Here is a 16,440-nt window from a genome sequence, read left to right as displayed (position 1 = left end):
TGGAACTAGGTGCCTGGCGCCCCTCCTAGCCCAGTCTCCTCTCTCCCCACCTCCCTCCTCAGTGGTGCCTTGGCTCCTCCTCCTCAGAGAACGTTAGTGCCCTCGGGATCACACCTACTTGGGTTCAAGTGCCAGGCTCAGCCCACCCGCCAGGCGCCGGTGCTAAGCGCATCCGGAAGCCTCCCCCAGCCCTGCAGGCAGGCATGCCTGCTGCCACCCCCTCACCGGCGGTGCCAGTGCCCAGCGGCGGGTGGGAGCTCACCATGTGCTCTGCCACAGCTGACAGAGAAGCTTCGGGACGCGGAGAACGAATCCATGGCCAAGATTGCCGAGCTGGAAAAGCAGCTAAGCCAGGCTCGAAAGGAGTTGGAGACCCTGCGGGTGAGGCTGGGGACGGAGGGGGCCGGGCCAGGGGCGGGCCGGGCTCCCAAGAACGGACCTGTTGGGGCTTCTAGGCTTGACGTTTCCTCTACCCGGGCAAGAGGGTGGGGGCTCTGTGCCAGACCTGCTGGGAGACACTAACCTCTCCCCGGGGCTCACAGGAGCGCTTCAGCGAGTCGACCCCCATGGGCGCCTCCAGGCGTCCTCCTGAGCCCGAGAAAGTGCCTACCTCCGTCCCGGCGCGGCCCTCGGCCCTAGAGCTGAAGGTGGAGGAGCTGGAGGAGAAGGGGTTAATCCGTATCGTGCGGGGGCCCGGGGATGCTGTCTCCATCGAGATCCTTCCGGTCGCTGTGGCAACTCCAAGCGGCAGTGATGCTCTGACTCCTCCGGGCGTTCCCAGCGGCTCACCCAGCCCAGGTGCGCAAGAGCTTCAGGCTGGGTGGGGCGGGCGTGGGGGAACCAGGGTCAGGAAGGGGAGCCTGGGGACATCTCCTGCCGGGAGAGAAGGGAGAGGCAGGTTCGGGGTTGTGGGCGTGGCTCAGGTGGATGCGGGGTGGTAGACGTGGGCCCAGTGCGCATGCGTAGGGAGGGGAGGCGGAGGCCAGACCACCTGGGTCCGGAACCTGATACCCCCCCTTCCCCCCCCATCTTGGGTTCTCGGTTCTCTCCAGGCTCAGATCTCCCACCTGCTGCAGAGCCGGTTCCCGGGGCAGCACCCCCACCGCCACCGCCGCCGCCGCCACCACCCCCACTTCCCGGCCTCCCCCACCAGCAGGAAGCCCCGCCTTCGGCACCCCCACTAGCCTCACCCCTCCCGGGCAGCTCCGAGCCCCCGCCCCCGCCGCCGCTGCCCGGAGACTTGCCGCCCCCACCCCCGCCGCCACCGCTGCCTCCCGGCACAGATGGACCAGCGCCTCCGCCGCCTCTGCCGCCTCCAGGAGGCCCCTCTGGAGGGTCCGGCCCTGAGATGGGCCCGGGTGAGTGGACTGCCCAGGGCTGGGGGCAGATATGGAGGTGGCCCTACCTCAGTGTTCTCCGGGACCCTCTGTATGGGGGCCTCCTATTGCCTTCCGTCTGTCCTGTGAGGCCTCTCTGGGCCCTGGGTCTGGCCAGCCACCTCACCCTCACCTCCCTAGTGCTTAGCACTCTCTCCCTCTCCCAGGAGTGAAGGCCAAGAAACCCATACAGACCAAGTTCAGAATGCCACTCTTAAACTGGGTGGCCCTGAAACCCAGCCAGATCACCGGCACTGTCTTCACGGAGCTCAATGATGAGAAGGTGCTGCAGGTGAGTGTGGCCCTGCCTTGCTTCCAGTGTGGGCCCCAGGGGAGGAGGGAACTTGCCTGGACGGTGCTAGGTCATCTCCTCCACCCCATCGTGCAGATGAGGGCAGGGAGGCCAGGGATGCGTGTGAAGCTAAACTGGATTCGTGTATCTGATAGGCGGTATATCCTGACTCCCCTGGAGGCTGTCCCCTCCCTCGCTGTAGAGGGCACATCTGGCCTCCGGTCTGGCCTCTCTCTCCTCCCTTTAAGCTTCTTTCCCACCACCCCCACAGGCAACCAGGGTTTCAACTCTCTCTTTCTTTTTTTTTCCTTCCTTCCTTCCTTCCTTCCTTCCTTTCCTTTCCTTTCCTTTCCTTTCCTTTCCTTTCCTTTCCTTTCCTTTCCTTTCCTTTCCTTTCCTTTCCTTTCCTTTCCTTTCCTTTCCGGGAGAGAGCAGGGTAGAGTGTGGGGGTGGGGCAGAGAGAAAGGGAGAGAGAGTCCCAAGCAGGCTCCAAGCTCAGTGAGGAGCCTAACATAGGGCTCAGTCTCACACCCCTCAGATCCTGACCTAGCCAAAATCAAGAGTCAGATGCTTAACCAACAGAGCCACCGAGGCACATCTAGCCCTTCTAATTCTTTTAGTTTTCCAAAAGGGATGTGTTCTCTTGACTCCCGGCCATTGCTCATGCTGTTCCTTCTGCCTGGAATGCCCTTCCCTTTCCCCTTTTTACCCCTGGCCAATTCAGCTCTTCCTTCAGCTGTAAGGGCTTGGAGTGTGGGTCCCCAGGGTTGGGTGCTACTCCTCCTCCTCGCTGCTGTCTTTACTTCCCCTGTATCCCCTATCAGGGCCTGCAGTCAAGCCGGGTTACTGGTTTGTTTCTCTGCTGGTGGTGTGGTCAGGGCTGGATAGCTGGTTCAGCTGGGAGTGTTTCAGACCCCAGCCTGCCAGCCCCACCTCCTCTCTCTGTGCCCTCAGGAGCTAGACATGAGTGACTTTGAGGAACAGTTCAAGACTAAGTCCCAAGGTCCCAGCCTAGACCTCAGCGCTCTCAAGGGTAAGGCAGCCCAGAAGGCCCCCACCAAGGCCACCCTCATCGAGGCCAACCGGGCCAAGAACCTGGCGATCACCTTGCGCAAGGGCAACCTGGGGGCCGACCGCATCTGCCAGGCCATCGAGACGTGAGTACCTCTGCCCTGCGCTTGTGAGTAGCCCAGCCGCCCCACTAGGCCGGGCTCATCAGGCGTCGCTAAAGGAGTCCCAGCTATGGGGCAGAGCCCATCAAGCTTCAAGCTAACCCTGGTCAGGGATTAGGGCTGGGAACCTTGTTCCCATTTTCAGGCCAAGAAAACTGAGGCCATAGTGAGTACATGCCCAGACCGAGACATTCCCGTTTCCTCCCTGCCTCCTTGCCCAGCTGTGAGCACTGAGGCCCAGGCATTTACTGCTGGGCATCTGCCACCGATGTACCATAGGGACCTCAGGCTTCCCAGCTCCCAGCTTCCCTGACTCCTACCTCTTGGTCCCTCAAGCTATTGGCAAATAGCAAATACTGAAGTTCATTCATTCAATCGAGGAAGTGGGGGGGGGGCTAGTCCTGCCCTCAAGAGCTGGTGAGTATAGGGCAATAACTACCCCACCTTCCACCAGGTACGACCTACAGGCCCTTGGCCTGGACTTCCTCGAGCTGCTGACCCGCTTCCTGCCCACGGAGTACGAGCGTAGCCTGATCGCCCGCTTTGAGCAGGAGCAGCGGCCCATGGAGGAGCTGTCGGAGGAGGACCGCTTCATGCTACGCTTCAGCCGCATCCCGCGCCTGCCCGAGCGCATGGCCACACTCACCTTCCTGGGCAACTTTCCGGATACCGTCCAGCTGCTCATGCCGGTGTGGGCGGGGCAGGCAGGGCACTGTGTTCTGAGTTGGGGATACCAGGAGGCAGCCAGCAGCCTCGGCTCGGAGAGGGCATTTAGGAGGACTTGAGCCTCCCATGGGCTTGCCCCAACTTATTTTGCCTCTCCAATCACACCCCCAGCAACTGAATGCCATAATTGCAGCCTCGATGTCCATCAAGTCCTCTGACAAACTCCGCCAGATCCTGGAGGTGAGAGCCCTGGGCAAGGGCCTGGGAATTGGGGTCCACCCATGACTCCTTGCCTGTTCTGGGTCGTGTGAGAGGGAGACCCTGGCCTGCCCTGCACTCCTAGGATGCGACAGTTACATACCCAACCCTCATGTAGACAGAAAGACAAAGCTCAGGCAGGAGTGGCGGTCACGTTTACAACAGCGTAGCTTAGACTTCTGAGGGCTGAGCCCCCTCTGGGGATCACTGTGTGATTAGCAGAGCCCCCACACCTGCGCAGTGTGGAGTGTCTGGGAGCCAGTAGAAATGGCTGTTAGATAGACCGTGACACCACAGCCAAGGGGATGTCAGCAGCGCAGTTCTGGGTGGGAACAGCGGAGGACAACATTGGGTATGCTAAGGGGCACCTGGCTGGCTCAGTTGGGTGAGTATTATGCAACTTTTTTTTTTAAGTTTATAATTATGTAAGAAATCTCTACATTGAATGTGGGGCTCGAGCCCATGACCCCAAGATCAAGAGTCACATGCCCCTCCAACTGAGCCAGCGAGGTGCCCCGAGCATGTGACTCTTGATCTCGGGGTTGTGGGTTCGAGCCCCAGGTTGGGTGTAGAGATTACTTAAAAATAAAATGTTAAAAAAAGCACTGGGCATGACAGGCACGTATGTCAGACAGGTACACACGCATGTACGTGGCTCATGGATCTGAGGGGTCCACGCAGGAGTGCACTGTGGGCTGAGTGGGCGGGGCTTGCTTTTCGCCACATTTTCTTGTGCAGTTTATACTTGAGGAGTTCCCTCCCCTGTACCCTGCTGAGCCCCCTCCCCCACCTCTCCCAGATTGTCCTGGCCTTTGGCAACTACATGAACAGCAGCAAGCGTGGAGCAGCCTATGGCTTCCGGCTCCAGAGTCTGGATGTGGTGAGGGGCACGAGGAGGGGTTCCCTGGCCCGGGGGATGGGGAGCGGCGGTGGCCCGTGGCTGACCACAGGCCTGCATGCAGCTGCTGGAGATGAAGTCCACTGACCGCAAGCAGACGCTGCTGCACTACCTGGTGAAGGTCATTGCCGACAAGTACCCACAGCTCACAGGCTTCCACAGCGACCTGCACTTCCTGGACAAGGCGGGCTCAGGTATGGGTGCAGGGGCCGCGCCTCGGGTGGGGGAGGGGCTCAGCCCTGGGGACTGATACGGGTGGAGAAAAAGTGAGGGGACCACAGGGGGTCATTGGACAGGACCGGAATGCGCCTCTCTGATTGCCTGCCTCTGTGCTGCCCCACCCCCCACTCAGTGTCCTTGGACAGCGTCCTGGGGGACGTGCGCTCCCTGCAGCGAGGCCTGGAGTTGACCCAGCGGGAGTTCGTGCGGCAGGACGACTGCCTGGTGCTCAAGGAGTTCCTGAGGGCCAACTCGCCCACCATGGATAAGCTGCTGGCCGACAGCAAGACTGCCCAGGTGGGCCGGGGCTGGCCGAGCCCTGGAGGTGGGGAGGCCTGGGGGGCGGTGAAGGTCTGGAGGGTCAGGAACGCAGTGGGGCAGGGGGCAGGGGGCCCACCTGCCTGGAGGTGCAGAGATGAAGTGGTCGGTGTCTCAAAGGCACACAGAGCTCCTCGGGGTCGGTGCTGGTGGGGCTGACAGGCTGTGCCCACAGGAGGCCTACGAGTCCGTGGTGGAGTACTTTGGAGAGAACCCCAAGACTACGTCTCCCTCCATGTTCTTTTCCCTCTTTAGCCGCTTCATCAAGGCCTACAAGGTATGTGTGTCTGGTGGGCAGGCTGGGACCCTGCGGGGCATTTCGGCCTGTCCACCTGGGCAGTGTCAAGGGTAGGGGACGCTTCTGTCTGGGGGCGGGCAAGACCCCCTCACGGAGCCCACCTTGGCCCGTCAGAAAGCTGAACAGGAGGTGGAACAGTGGAGGAGGGAAGCCGTAGCCCAGGAGGCCGGCACCGATGCCCCAGGCAAAGAGGAAGCCCCGGCGCCCAAGGTACGCAGCCGCCCAAGCTCGGCACTTTGCAGGGCTCCCCGTCCCTCTTCCCTACGCTCGTTTCTGGGACCAGACCCTGCCTGAGGTGAGCACGGTGCCCCAGGAGCCTGGGATGGGAAGGGCTTCCTTCTGCTCCAGCCTGCTGTGGGGGACCAGGCAGACAGATGTTCTAGGGTTTGGTGGCCTGGGGAGAGGGGGTCCTGGAGCCAGAGCTACATGTGACCTTCCATGACCACCCCCCACCACCACCCAAGGCTCGGCGGCAGCAGATGGACCTCATCTCTGAGCTGAAGCGGAAGCAGCAGAAGGAGCCCCTTATCTATGAGAGTGACCGCGATGGGGCCATTGAAGATATCATCACAGGTGAGGCTTTGGCTGGGCCTGTCCTAGCCTCTGTCCTTCTAATGCTGTCCTCCCCCCACCCTAGGGGTCTGGCTGCCTCACTGCTTCTTGCTACTTCTTCTGTCTTTTTTTCTTTCTCTCCCCCCTCCTCCCTCCCAACGCTCAGTGCTCAAGACGGTGCCCTTCACGGCCCGCACCGGCAAGCGGACGTCCAGGCTCCTCTGTGAGGCCAGCCTGGGAGAAGAGATCCCTCTTTAGCCCCCAGGTACCTGGGTAGCCTGGCCTCTGATTCCAGAAGCTGCCCACAACCCTGGGGGCCCTCCGGGGACCGGGTCATGCTGCCCTCCCTTGGGCCTGGTGTGGCTGGGGTGTGCATGAGCCGGGTCTGGAAAACATAAACAGGTCCCTTCCCACACGCACACAACCTGGGTCCTTATAAGGGTGAAGCCTGTGCCCTGGAGTTGTGGTCCTAGCGCTGGGGCAGACTTCGGAAGGGTAAGCGGCTCTCTTCTTGGTTGCCAGATCTGCGGAACCAGCCCTACATCCGCGCAGACACAGGCCGCAGAAGTGCTCGCCGGCGCCCCCCGGGACCCCCCCTGCAGGTCACCTCGGACCTCTCGCTGTAACCGCTGTTTCTGCAGATGGACTCAGTGGGGAATGGGGGGGGGGTGGCAAGCCGGGGCTCAAGGAAGGTGGTCCTCAGCTCGGCTGGGCCGGGCAGCCCCCTCTGCCGCCGTTCTCCGCGATGGTCCCACCTCAAGTGGTCGGATGCGGGGGCATGGGGGGGGGGCAGCATCACCGGCCCCTCCCTCAGATGCTGCTCGCAGCACCCCTCTCCCCCCAATAGCCATACTTAGCCTCAGCCGGAGCCTGGCCTGTAACTTATAAAGTGCAACCTTGCGCTCCACCTCCAGCTCCGGGAACTCTCCACGGACCATATTTTTATACAAGAGTAATAAAGAAGTTTGCAAAAGATCGGCCTCCGCTCAGTGCCTGCCCCACCACACGCAGCCGGTTTTGCTCCGCAAACGCTTTACTTTTTCATAGCAGGTTTCTGCAAACAGGCTGGAGAAGGGGAGAAGGGCTGCTTCTGCACTAGAGTTGGGGGGGAGGGAGTCATCTTCAAGGGGCGCAGATAGTCTAGTGGCTGGCCCACGAACCCTGTGGGAGGGCAGAGGGGGCGTGAGGAGGATCAAGCCGGCAGCTCCCCTTTCGAGACTCTGGATTAGCCCCACCTCAGTCCTCCTTTCTCTACGCCCTGCCCCATTTTCGCCTCCTATCTGGGTACCCTGCCCCTTTTTCTCAGGCTCCGTCCTAGCCTTGGTCAAGCTCCTGCGTGATCCCGGATTACTTCGCCGGCCTCCTCGCGGTTTCCCGAAGCCCCGCTCCCACTCTTCGCCTGCCCCGCCCCTCTCTGCCCCGCCCCTCTCTGCCCCGCCCCTCTCTGCCCCGCCCCCTCCCTCGGCTCTCACCCTGGCTGCGAGACCTCTGGGTGAGCGCGAGCTTGTGGCTGCTGGACTGGCCGGACTTGGGAAGTCGGACGTCGGGGCACGGGGCTCGTTGCCGCGTCCGGTCTTCTGGGGGTGTCCGCCCGTCCAAGTTAGGTATCTGAGAGTAGGGGCTGCGCGCACCTGGCCCCGGGGAAGCCGGTGGGAGGAAAAGGAGAGGCTAGTCCTGACAGCAGGTCCCTGGGCAGGGTCCCCCCTCCGGCGGGTTCCCGCCCGGCCCGGGGCGCACCCGCTTTGTGCAGTCTGTGCAGCGAGCGCTCCAGCTCCGCGCTGGAGAGGCCGCCGAGGCGCGCGGCCTGGCAGAAGAAGGTGAGGCCCGCGTGAGTGTGCACGGTGCCGCCGCGGGAGCGGCCCTTCCAGCCGGGGTTCACCCGCAGAGCCCGCTGCTTCTTAGTGTAGTAGCTTGAGGGGACACGTGGGGGGCAACCTGGTCAGACGCCGCCTCTCCCGGTCCTCTCCATCTCACAGGTGGGGAAACCACAGCAGGACAGGAAGCCCCAGGAAACTGACTCAGAATTCAGGGCTCCCGTCTCCTTCCTGGGGACCCCTGCACGGGGCAGCATCTGCTCCCCCCACCCCGGGTCCTGGAGCTGGGGACCCATGCCTACCTCATCACTTCCTGCACCACCTTGTGGGGCAAGAAGCCCTGACTCATCAGCTTGAACAGCATCTCTAAGAACAAGGTTTGCAGGCCCTGGGGGTCACAGAACCGGCTGTTCCTCACCTGGCCTGGGGACAGAGATCATGGGGGAGCGTGAGGAGGAGCCTCCCCCAGTCCAGGCCATCCCCCCCACCCCAGCCTTGCCCCTCACCCAAGCACTGAGCCAGGCGGTGGCTGTCAGTAAGGACCCCCAGGAAGTCTTTGAAGCTTACAGTTCCGTCACCTGGGAAGAGAGGAAGGGGTACTGTGGTGTCTCCCTTGCAGAAGCCCTACCCTGCATATGCTTTAGGGGTGTGTTTGCAGTTCCTTCCAGACATTAGAGATTCCAGTCCCACCTCCAGCCAAATGTCAACCCCAGTGGAATGGGGGAGAAACAGCCCTGGCCCTGGGGGAGCCCCAAGTCAGGATGAGGGTTAACATAGCAGAGATGTTCAGGGGCTATGGGATAGGCGTGTTGATCAGAGCAGGCTTCCTGGAAGAGGCAACTTAAAAACAAGACCAGGCCGAGGATTCTGTGGTCCTAGGAGACATTTTCCAGGGCTAGAAGTGAGGGCGGACGGGAGGCCAGGGGTGGGGCACCCACCGTCCAAGTCGGCCTGCTGCACAGCCTCGCACATCTCCTGTGGGCTCAGCTGGATGCCCACGTGGCGCAGGGCGGCTTTCATGCTGCGCATGTCCACGGTGCCTGCCGGGCTGGAGCTGAACAGTTTGAAGATCTCCTGGAAGGCTGCGGGCAGGGAGGGAGACGGGCCGCAGGGTGAGCGCGCACAGGGCCCTGGAGATGCGCCCAGTCCTGCTCAGAACGACTAAAGACTCGGGTCACTCCCACCGCTGGGGCATAACATTGAAAGAACGACAGTGGCTACTGTGTGTTGGCACTTGTCAAGTCCCCATTCAAGTCCCATGTCCGAACTCGAACTTGGACATGTTTGCATGAAAAGACATTCCATACTATGTCCACGGTCACGCCACCAGTAGACTGGGCAGTGCTGGCCCCGGCAGGTAGCAGGTGCTAAAGATGACTGGTGGTGAGTGACTGCTTCGAGGGGCCCCTGCCAGTGGTACCGTGGCATTGGGGGTCCCCAAATGTAGATCCCACAGCCCCAGACTCCGAGGGGCATGGGGAACTCAGGTTATTTTTCCCCATCCTGTCTCCCAATTTCATTCCTCCCTTCCTCTTTCATCTTTCATGTGTCCTGTCCATCCATCCGTCCATCCATCCTCATCCATCATCCAAATAACTTCCTATCCACCAATCCCTCCCTCCCTCCTTCACACACACACACACACACACACACGCACGCACACACGCGCACACACACACACCAGTGAGCCCTGGAATTGTAAAGCTTAGCCCATGAGACATTATTGAGGGGCAGTTACAATATGATCACCAGCTTGTCACAATGACCGGACTCTCTGGGGAGGGTCCCCTTGCAGCCTCGCCCCCCCCCCCCAGCCCCAGAGCCTCACCCGCCAGCTGCCGGGCTGTCAGGGGCAGCAGGTTCTCGCCCGCAGAGCTGCTTCAGGAGGAAGAGGGTGGAAAGGACTTTGCACCTGCTGCAGAGAGATGCCAGGGCCAGGCGGGCCTTCCCCCAAACCCAGCACCTTGGGGCCGGTCTCCGGTCCCTGCCCTTACCTCTGAGACCCGGAGCCTGACGGCGCTGAGTTGGTAGCCGCAAGGCGTCTGAACTCCCCGGGCCTCTGGGAGCTCTGCTCAGCCCCTGTGGCCTTGACGGATGCTGGCTGCCTCTGGGTCAGCAGGGCAGTGGGCTGCTGAGGCCTCCCTTTCTGCACCCCGCGGCGCTGCTCCCCTCCTGGGTCCTGTCTGGGCAGTCTTCGAGGCTGCGGTGGAGGCCTTGGGGGCCGGGAGAAGACAGGACTGAGGGGCCCCGCCCACCCGAGGCTCAGACTGGGGGTAGGGGGGCTGGGACCAGGTCTGTGGGGGCTCGGGCTCAGCACCACCTCCTCCCAGGACCCCCACACCAGCCTGCACCCACAGTCCCCTCTCCAGGGGATTCTGCGGGCAGTAGCTTGTCCCAGCAGACGCTTCGCCAGCCCGGGTTACCTGGACGTTCCCTGTGCTGACGACGGGGATCTCTCGGTCTTCTGCCTTCTGCTGCCTGAAAGGCAGAGTCATGGGCTCTGAGGCTGGCCCAGCGCCCCAGGCCCGCGGCCCCCAGGCTGGCTTTGGGGTGGACTTCAGCAGCTTTTGGCAGGGGCGCACTCTGTCCCTCACCACAGGCCTGCTTCTCTTTGCAGGGGGGGACCTACTCTTTTACTCTTTTGGGTTTCTGCTCCCCTTAAGGATCCGAATTTGCGACTCCACTCCGGAAGCTAACACAGGCTGGCAGAGGCCCAGGGAGAAGCAGGCCTTCGAGTCCCGAAGTCGGGCATGGGAAGCAGGGGTCCAGCCCAAGGTGGGGCTGTGCCCCCCCCCCTTACGCCAGGTCCGCGGGGAGGGAAGGATCTCCTCCTCCAGACCATGCAAACTCACAAACCATAGTTCACAAAATAGTCCGGGAAGATGTATCCCAACAGCCCGGCCCCTCCCCGGATACTCACCTCTGCATCTCCCCCTCCTTCCTCTTTCCAGTCTCCTAGCCCCCCTCCGCACCCTCCCCCTCCGCACCCTCCCCCTCCGGCCCTGGCCCATTCCCATCTGTTCACCCCTTCCTAATCCCACCCTCCTAGGCCCTGGGCACTCCACTCCTGGGCCCCCTCTCAAGGCAGGGCAGGCTCTCCAGGATCCGCAAGGCTGGGCTTTCAGTGACAGGGAGACTCGGTGCTGGTGGGTCTGGAGGCTGACCAGGGCCCAAGCTAGGGCTCTGCCTCTCCCTTCCCTTTCTTCCCGACTTCCTTTCCACGCCCGTGTGCTTCCCCACATTCTGAATTCCCTTCCCTCCTGTGCTGCGAGTGCTCCTCTTCCAGAGCTTTCCCACGCTGCCTGTCCTCCCCCAGCCTGGGGAGGCTTGTGCGTTCGGGTGCGTGTTTAGTGCACGTGTCTGGCTCGCAGGCATGTGTGTTGATGTGCTTGTGCGCACGGCCCGCGTGGAACTGCGAGTGGACGTGTGTCTGTGGGTGCCTGCGTGATGTCCGAGTCAGCGGATGGTGTGCGTGTGTGCGTGTTGCACGGGGAAGTACACCGTTACATACAGGTTCGCCTCTACACTTTGAGATACTTCCAGCTCAAGGCTGTGGCCCCTGGAGGGGCAGTTCTTTGGCTTCTTTCTTCCCCTCCTTCGAGCCCCTGGACACGGTCCCTTCCCCATACCAGGCCCTCGCTGTGGACAGAAACAGGAAGAATTCCTTTCAGACTCGCCTCCTCACCTGGCCAGCCCACCCCCAGGAGGCCCTCTCCTAAGACCATGCCGACATGTCCCTGGCTTCAGGCCAAGAGGAAGCCCCACTTCACGACCTAAGACACCCGAAGTCTCAGAGAGGGCCCCAAGGCCTCCCCGAGAGGGGTCATGAGTCTCTGCAGCTGGCTGAGGTCTGGAAGGTGTGAGTGAAGTGGAAGGACCCCTGGGGAGTGGGGAGGGGGCCACATAGGGGGGGCAGAGCCCTCCGGGGATGGGTTGGGCAGATGGGGCTGGGCAGCTAAACAATGGGGGTGGGTTGAAACGAATACTACACCAAGTGTTAACTAACTAGAATTAAATAAAGTCTTGAAAAAAAAAAAAACCGCGGGCCGGGGGAGGGGGTAGGGTGGCATCCCTAAAAAATTGAGACCAGGACGCCGCAGCCAGGTGAGCTCACTAGTTCGGGAGCATTTGCACAAAAAAGTCTGAGCCGGGGGCCAGCACTGGAGGCTTTACTGGTTTTGTCTAGTCATTCTCTGGGGAAGTGGGGGACGACATCTTAAAATGGATTTTCAGCAATAATGGACTCCCTTTCCTGGTTCCCGGCACCGAGCTGCAACGCAAAAGAGAGAGTGTCACTTGGGCCCCAGTGGCAGGGTCGGGGAGAGGGGTGAGCCCAGAGGCCTGTGCGAGGAGGGCCCCGGGGTGGGGGTAAGAGGGCCTCTTCCTGCTGCACGCTGATGGGGCAGCTGGCCTGTTGTGTCCATTCGTCACCAGGAAGTGAGGGGTGCTGAGAACGTTGCTTCCTCACATTCTGCTCCCTGGAAGCGTCCTGGGCCCGGGGCCCTCGAGCTCTCAGCAGGGCACACGCTAGTCTGAGCACTTCCCATGAGGGCGAGGCCATCTGCCCTCTGGGTGACCGAGCTTCCTAATGCTAGAATAGCCCTTCCCATTTCGAGCCCAGGTCCTTGCCCGGGCCCCGGAAGTGCTCACCCTCCATCGTCCCCAGGCCTCCTCCAGCCCTGGCTTCGGCACTGGGCCTCAGTCCGCCGGAACCTTGTTTCCAGCAGCCTTTATGAGGTCACTGAGGTTGAGACATCACAGCCCACCCCATCCCCTAGCCAGCCCCTCATTCCATTTCCCCACCCCTGCGCAGCTGCGAGAGGAGTGGGCCCACCGGCACACCCCAGCACGCCCGTGCGGGAGGCAGTGGGCCAGCCTCACTTACTCTTTCACGGCTCCTTGAGGCGGAGGGGACCTGGCCGGTTGTTGGAGAAGCTTCACTTGTCCTTCAATGGTGGCCCTCTTCATCCCCGGCTTGCTGAAGTCGAGGTAAGGGTGGAGGAAGTTCTTGTCTTCCTGCTTCCAAGCTTTCTGTGACTCCCCGGCTCTAAGTGGTTTCTCCAGCAACTCCTTCGAGAGGTTTTTTCCCTCTGGCTGGTCCGTGGCCCGCCGGGCGGCAGGATCTGTAGAAGGTGCCTCGGGCTTCTGAGGTGGAGCTCTGATCCTATGCTCCAAGCTGGGCAAGTCCCTCTTGCTGGAGGAGGCCACGGCCAGGGAAGAGGCGAAGTTGACCACATCTGCCAGGCCGATGCCCGGCGAGAGACTGGAGGAGGACGGGTGGGGGTTTGGCGGCTGCCGGGAGTCCGTGGCGGGCGGAGCTGGCTGCGCGCCGGAGTTCTGGAGCTGCTTCTTGGAGCACATGGCGTCCCCGGGGACACACTGCCGGTCCTGACAGCCGCTGGTCTTACCTGTGTTCTTGCGGGGCTGCCTGTGGAGCACGCGCTGCAGGCTGTGTTCGGAGGTCTGGATGAGTTTGTCTGCCCAGAAGAGGTGCTTAGAGGTCTGCACGCGGATGGAGCGACGGTTGGCGGACGCCTGGTCGTCCTCTGCCTCACTCAGGTAGCTAGAGGTGGACCTCATGCTCCACTGGCTGGCGTCCTGCTGCGTGTGGCACTGGGGGGACTCGATCCTCGGCTCCTCTTGCTCGGAGTCCTTGGGCTCTGGCTCCCCCTCCAGCTCCGGCTCCGGCTCCGGCTCTAGGTCCAGGTCCACTTGGGGTGGGGGCTCCAGTTCTAGCCATTCTTTCTCCAGCTGAAAAGTTTCAACAAGCTGTGGAGGCCCCTGGCCCTGAGGTCCTTCTGGGGCCAATTCTCCGCCCCCCACTCCTGCCTTCCTCCCCTCCCCTCGCCTCTTGGCCGACACCGGCCTGCGGCAGGTTCCCAGGACTGTCAGGGATTTAGGGAAGCTGGGCCTCAAGGAACCCGTACCTCCCCCCTCCCCCCTGCCCAGTGTTACCTTGGTCTCCTCTTCCTCTTGTACCAGCTGGTGTTGGTTTGGGCCACACCTACGACAGAAGGGGACAGAATGGGACAGAATGGATGACCGGCCTCCAGGGGGTGGGTGGGGTGGCTTTAGGGGGATGAGGGAGGTGTCTGGGGCCCTCAAGACCCCCTCCCCGCACAGAGGCTGGCGAGATGCCCCCAGCTCATCCACTCCCTTCACTGTCCTTGCACCCACCAAGAATTCCGGAGTAGCGTTTTCAATCTTTAGTGAGTTTAGGAGGTGCCTGGAGAGCTTGCCAAGTGGCCCCTTACCCCAAAGAGGGATCCAGGTAGTTGGAGGTAAGGCCCAGGATTCTTCCTTTTCATCAAGTATTCCAGTGAGCCAGTGCAGCTCACCTGCAGATCCAGTGCCCAGGAGTGGGCTCGCCACAGAGCAATGCCCTCCCGCTGACCTGCCCAACCCCAGCCTGGCGGATCTGAACGGAGGGTCCCCTCAGTTCTCGTGGGCAGTTTGCTGCCATCTGGGCCCTTATCCTCCGTGCTCAGCCACTGTGACGCCCTCTCCTTCCTCAGGCATCTGCTCCACCCCCCCTCCCCGGGGTTGCTCTGTACTCAGAGCAAGGCAGCCAGAAGGGCTCAGTTCCCATCCGTGTCCCTGAGTGTGCCCCGCCACCCCTCAGTCCTTCACTCACGTCAGGGGCTGGAGGCAGAAGCAGAAGGGGGGGGGTAGGACTCCCCCCACAACACTGCCCTTGGGGAGATTTTGGAAAGAAGCAAGATGGAGGGAGGTCCTGGGTTGGGGGGCATATGAAAACTTGGCAGTGGTGGCGGGGGTAAGGGCTGGTGGTCCTGGAGGGTGGGGGACTGGCTCTCACTGTGTCTCCACAATGTCCACTGACTCCTTGCCACAGCAGGGAAATCCATTGGCACCTGGCAGGGAGAAGGAGGTGAGGGCAGGGGAGCTGCAGGTGGGGACATCCCTGCGGGGGGTTCTAGAGCCTGGGCAGGTGGTGCTGCTCCAGCTACCCCCTCCCTCCCTCCCTCCCTGTCCTGCATCTCAGCCCATTCACCCTCCCCTCTCCCATCTCGGCTCCCCCCTCTCTCCAGTGTCACCAGCCCTGCGCTCCCGGTCTGCTCCCCCATGCTCGAATTTGCCTTTCCTTTGGCTCGCCCCAGTCCATCACTGTTCTCCACGAGGTTGGATGCTAACAGGCGTCACTGCTGTTTAGTGAGTGCCAGCCAGGCATCGTGTCGGGCACTTTCTGTGCTTTATCTCATGGACTCAACACAAAAAATGAGAAGAGGTTCATTTGCCCAAGGTCCCTCAGCTGATGGTTGCCGACATCAGGAACTGAATGCAGGTTCGAGGGAAGAGAAACTCTTAACTCCCCTGTCCCGAGTGCTATCCTACCCAGGAGTCTGCAACTGCGTGGGGATCCTTTGAGAACCTTCCATTCCCGCTCCTCTGCCCCCTTTCTCCATTCTTCTCTGGCCAGACTTCAGATCTGTTGCTCACCCTAATCCTGGCCCCTCCTCTCCTCTAGGCTTCTCACCCCCTCACATCCTGGGGTCACCCACCAGGGCATTTTCACCCCAGGCATTTGATCTGCGGGGATGCTGACAGCAGAGTTCCCATCAGAAGAGGATGAGCCGTGCCTTGGGGAAGGTTTCCCCACCCCAGTCACCTCCTGGAGGCTTGTATCTTTTACTGAAGAAGCTGCTTTTTCATCCTCCGGTGGGGGGCCGGGTAGGGGCACCAGGCTGTCCCATTCTTTGCTCCCCAGGGTAGTAGATGGGGGTTGATGGTGGAGCTGTCATGGCAGTGGGAAAGCTGGATCCCGCTGAGCCTGGAGTGTGGCAGGAAATGACGGCTTTGGCTCTGGCTAAGAATCGCTCCCAGGAGTATATCTGCAGGGTTAGAGTGTGCCATGCCTCTTTCTAGAGACGCAGGGGCTGCTTCTGTATCCGGGGTTTGGGCACATCCATGTTCTTCCTGGGCCTGTGCATCTTGGACCAGCTGTATGGCCGGGCTAGGAGTGCACTACCATGGACAGGCTCCCAAGAGCTAGCTTGGTGGTCTCTGGAATCTTCCACCAACTTGACTGCCATGTTCCATTGGCTTCCTTCACGACTCTCTTCATTTCCAGCTCCACCTACCCCCAGTGCTGCTTTTCTCCAGGCCTCTCGTCTCAGAGCCTTCGTTTGCTCCCTTTGCAAAATTTCCCTAGACAATCTAATCAACACCCGTAGCCTAAAGCCTTCATGAACAGCAACGGGGTGTGGATAGGAAGAGAAAGTGTTATGGTGTGAACCTCGTAGTGGCATTGGGGGAAGCAGAAGTTTGAGGTTAACTCAACTTGGGACCTCTGTGCCCAACTTGGGAATGTTCTTTTTTTTTTTTTTTTAAAGATTTTATTTATTAATTTGACAGAGAGAGAGACAGCCAGCGAGAGAGGGAAAACAAGCAGGGGGAGTGGGAGAGGAAGAAGCAGGCTCCCAGCGGAGGAGCCTGATGTGGGGCTCGATCCCATAACTCCGGGATCACGCCCTGAGCCGAAGGCAGACGCTTAACAACTGCGCCACCCAGGCGCCCCAAACTTGGGAATGTTCTATTAGGGATTCAGGTGACATTCTG

At 61.2% G+C, this 16,440-nt stretch overlaps 3 protein-coding genes across 9 annotated transcripts in view; 1 reads left to right on the top strand and 2 right to left on the bottom strand.

The window, feature by feature from the left end:
• Positions 1 to 7,022, top strand: part of FMNL1 (formin like 1) — a 26,776-nt gene extending 19,754 nt beyond the window's left edge. For all 7 annotated transcript variants that reach the window (XM_040640475.1, XM_040640477.1, XM_040640476.1 and 4 more), the window contains 10 exons: positions 2,623 to 2,825; positions 3,295 to 3,529; positions 3,678 to 3,746; positions 4,564 to 4,644; positions 4,727 to 4,856; positions 5,015 to 5,178; positions 5,375 to 5,476; positions 5,612 to 5,707; positions 5,962 to 6,070; positions 6,572 to 7,022. In XM_040640475.1, coding sequence (XP_040496409.1) covers positions 2,623 to 2,825; positions 3,295 to 3,529; positions 3,678 to 3,746; positions 4,564 to 4,644; positions 4,727 to 4,856; positions 5,015 to 5,178; positions 5,375 to 5,476; positions 5,612 to 5,707; positions 5,962 to 6,070; positions 6,572 to 6,675 — 1,293 coding nt within the window. In that variant the 3' untranslated portion in view covers positions 6,676 to 7,022. The remainder of the gene's footprint in view (positions 1 to 2,622; positions 2,826 to 3,294; positions 3,530 to 3,677; positions 3,747 to 4,563; positions 4,645 to 4,726; positions 4,857 to 5,014; positions 5,179 to 5,374; positions 5,477 to 5,611; positions 5,708 to 5,961; positions 6,071 to 6,571) is intronic.
• A 43-nt stretch (positions 7,023 to 7,065) lies between these two features.
• LOC103665881 (spermatogenesis-associated protein 21-like) lies at positions 7,066 to 11,588 on the bottom strand. Its single transcript, XM_040641217.1, has 10 exons — positions 11,549 to 11,588; positions 10,287 to 10,341; positions 9,858 to 10,076; positions 9,692 to 9,741; positions 8,802 to 8,945; positions 8,370 to 8,441; positions 8,166 to 8,286; positions 7,787 to 7,959; positions 7,522 to 7,680; positions 7,066 to 7,210 (listed from the first exon to the last, which is right to left on the bottom strand). Exons 1-10 carry the CDS (start codon positions 11,586 to 11,588, stop codon positions 7,083 to 7,085), a joined length of 1,161 nt encoding a protein of 386 aa, XP_040497151.1. The 3' UTR covers positions 7,066 to 7,082.
• Positions 11,589 to 12,001: 413 nt separating this feature from the next.
• On the bottom strand, positions 12,002 to 15,052 carry SPATA32 (spermatogenesis associated 32). Its single transcript, XM_040641216.1, has 5 exons — positions 15,016 to 15,052; positions 14,681 to 14,735; positions 13,819 to 14,281; positions 12,749 to 13,614; positions 12,002 to 12,133 (listed from the first exon to the last, which is right to left on the bottom strand). Exons 1-5 carry the CDS (start codon positions 15,050 to 15,052, stop codon positions 12,046 to 12,048), a joined length of 1,509 nt encoding a protein of 502 aa, XP_040497150.1. The 3' UTR covers positions 12,002 to 12,045.
• Positions 15,053 to 16,440: the final 1,388 nt, after the last annotated feature.

The sequence above is a fragment of the Ursus maritimus genome, unplaced genomic scaffold (assembly GCF_017311325.1).
Source record: "Ursus maritimus isolate PB19 unplaced genomic scaffold, ASM1731132v1 scaffold_24, whole genome shotgun sequence".
In the NCBI taxonomy this organism is placed as follows: Eukaryota; Metazoa; Chordata; class Mammalia; order Carnivora; family Ursidae; genus Ursus; species Ursus maritimus.
This window is presented reverse-complemented; position numbering and strand designations above follow the sequence as displayed.

Bases quoted from the DNA above. Each gene is read 5' to 3' on its own strand.
- LOC103665881 (XM_040641217.1), bottom strand. From the start codon at position 11,588: ATGGTCTTAGGAGAGGGCCTCCTGGGGGTGGGCTGGCCAG. The intron at 8,442-8,801 runs GTGGGTGCCCCA...CTCTCTTCCCAG, and splicing joins GCAGCAGGCCGACTTGGACG to GTGACGGAACTGTAAGCTTC. The intron at 8,287-8,369 runs GTGAGGGGCAAG...CTCTGTCCCCAG, and splicing joins CCGCCTGGCTCAGTGCTTGG to GCCAGGTGAGGAACAGCCGG.
- SPATA32 (XM_040641216.1), bottom strand. From the start codon at position 15,052: ATGCCTGGCTGGCACTCACTAAACAGCAGTGACGCCT. The intron at 14,282-14,680 runs GTGAGAGCCAGT...CCCTCCGTTCAG, and splicing joins GTGGACATTGTGGAGACACA to ATCCGCCAGGCTGGGGTTGG. The intron at 13,615-13,818 runs GTAACACTGGGC...GAAACTTTTCAG, and splicing joins AAGAGGAAGAGGAGACCAAG to CTGGAGAAAGAATGGCTAGA.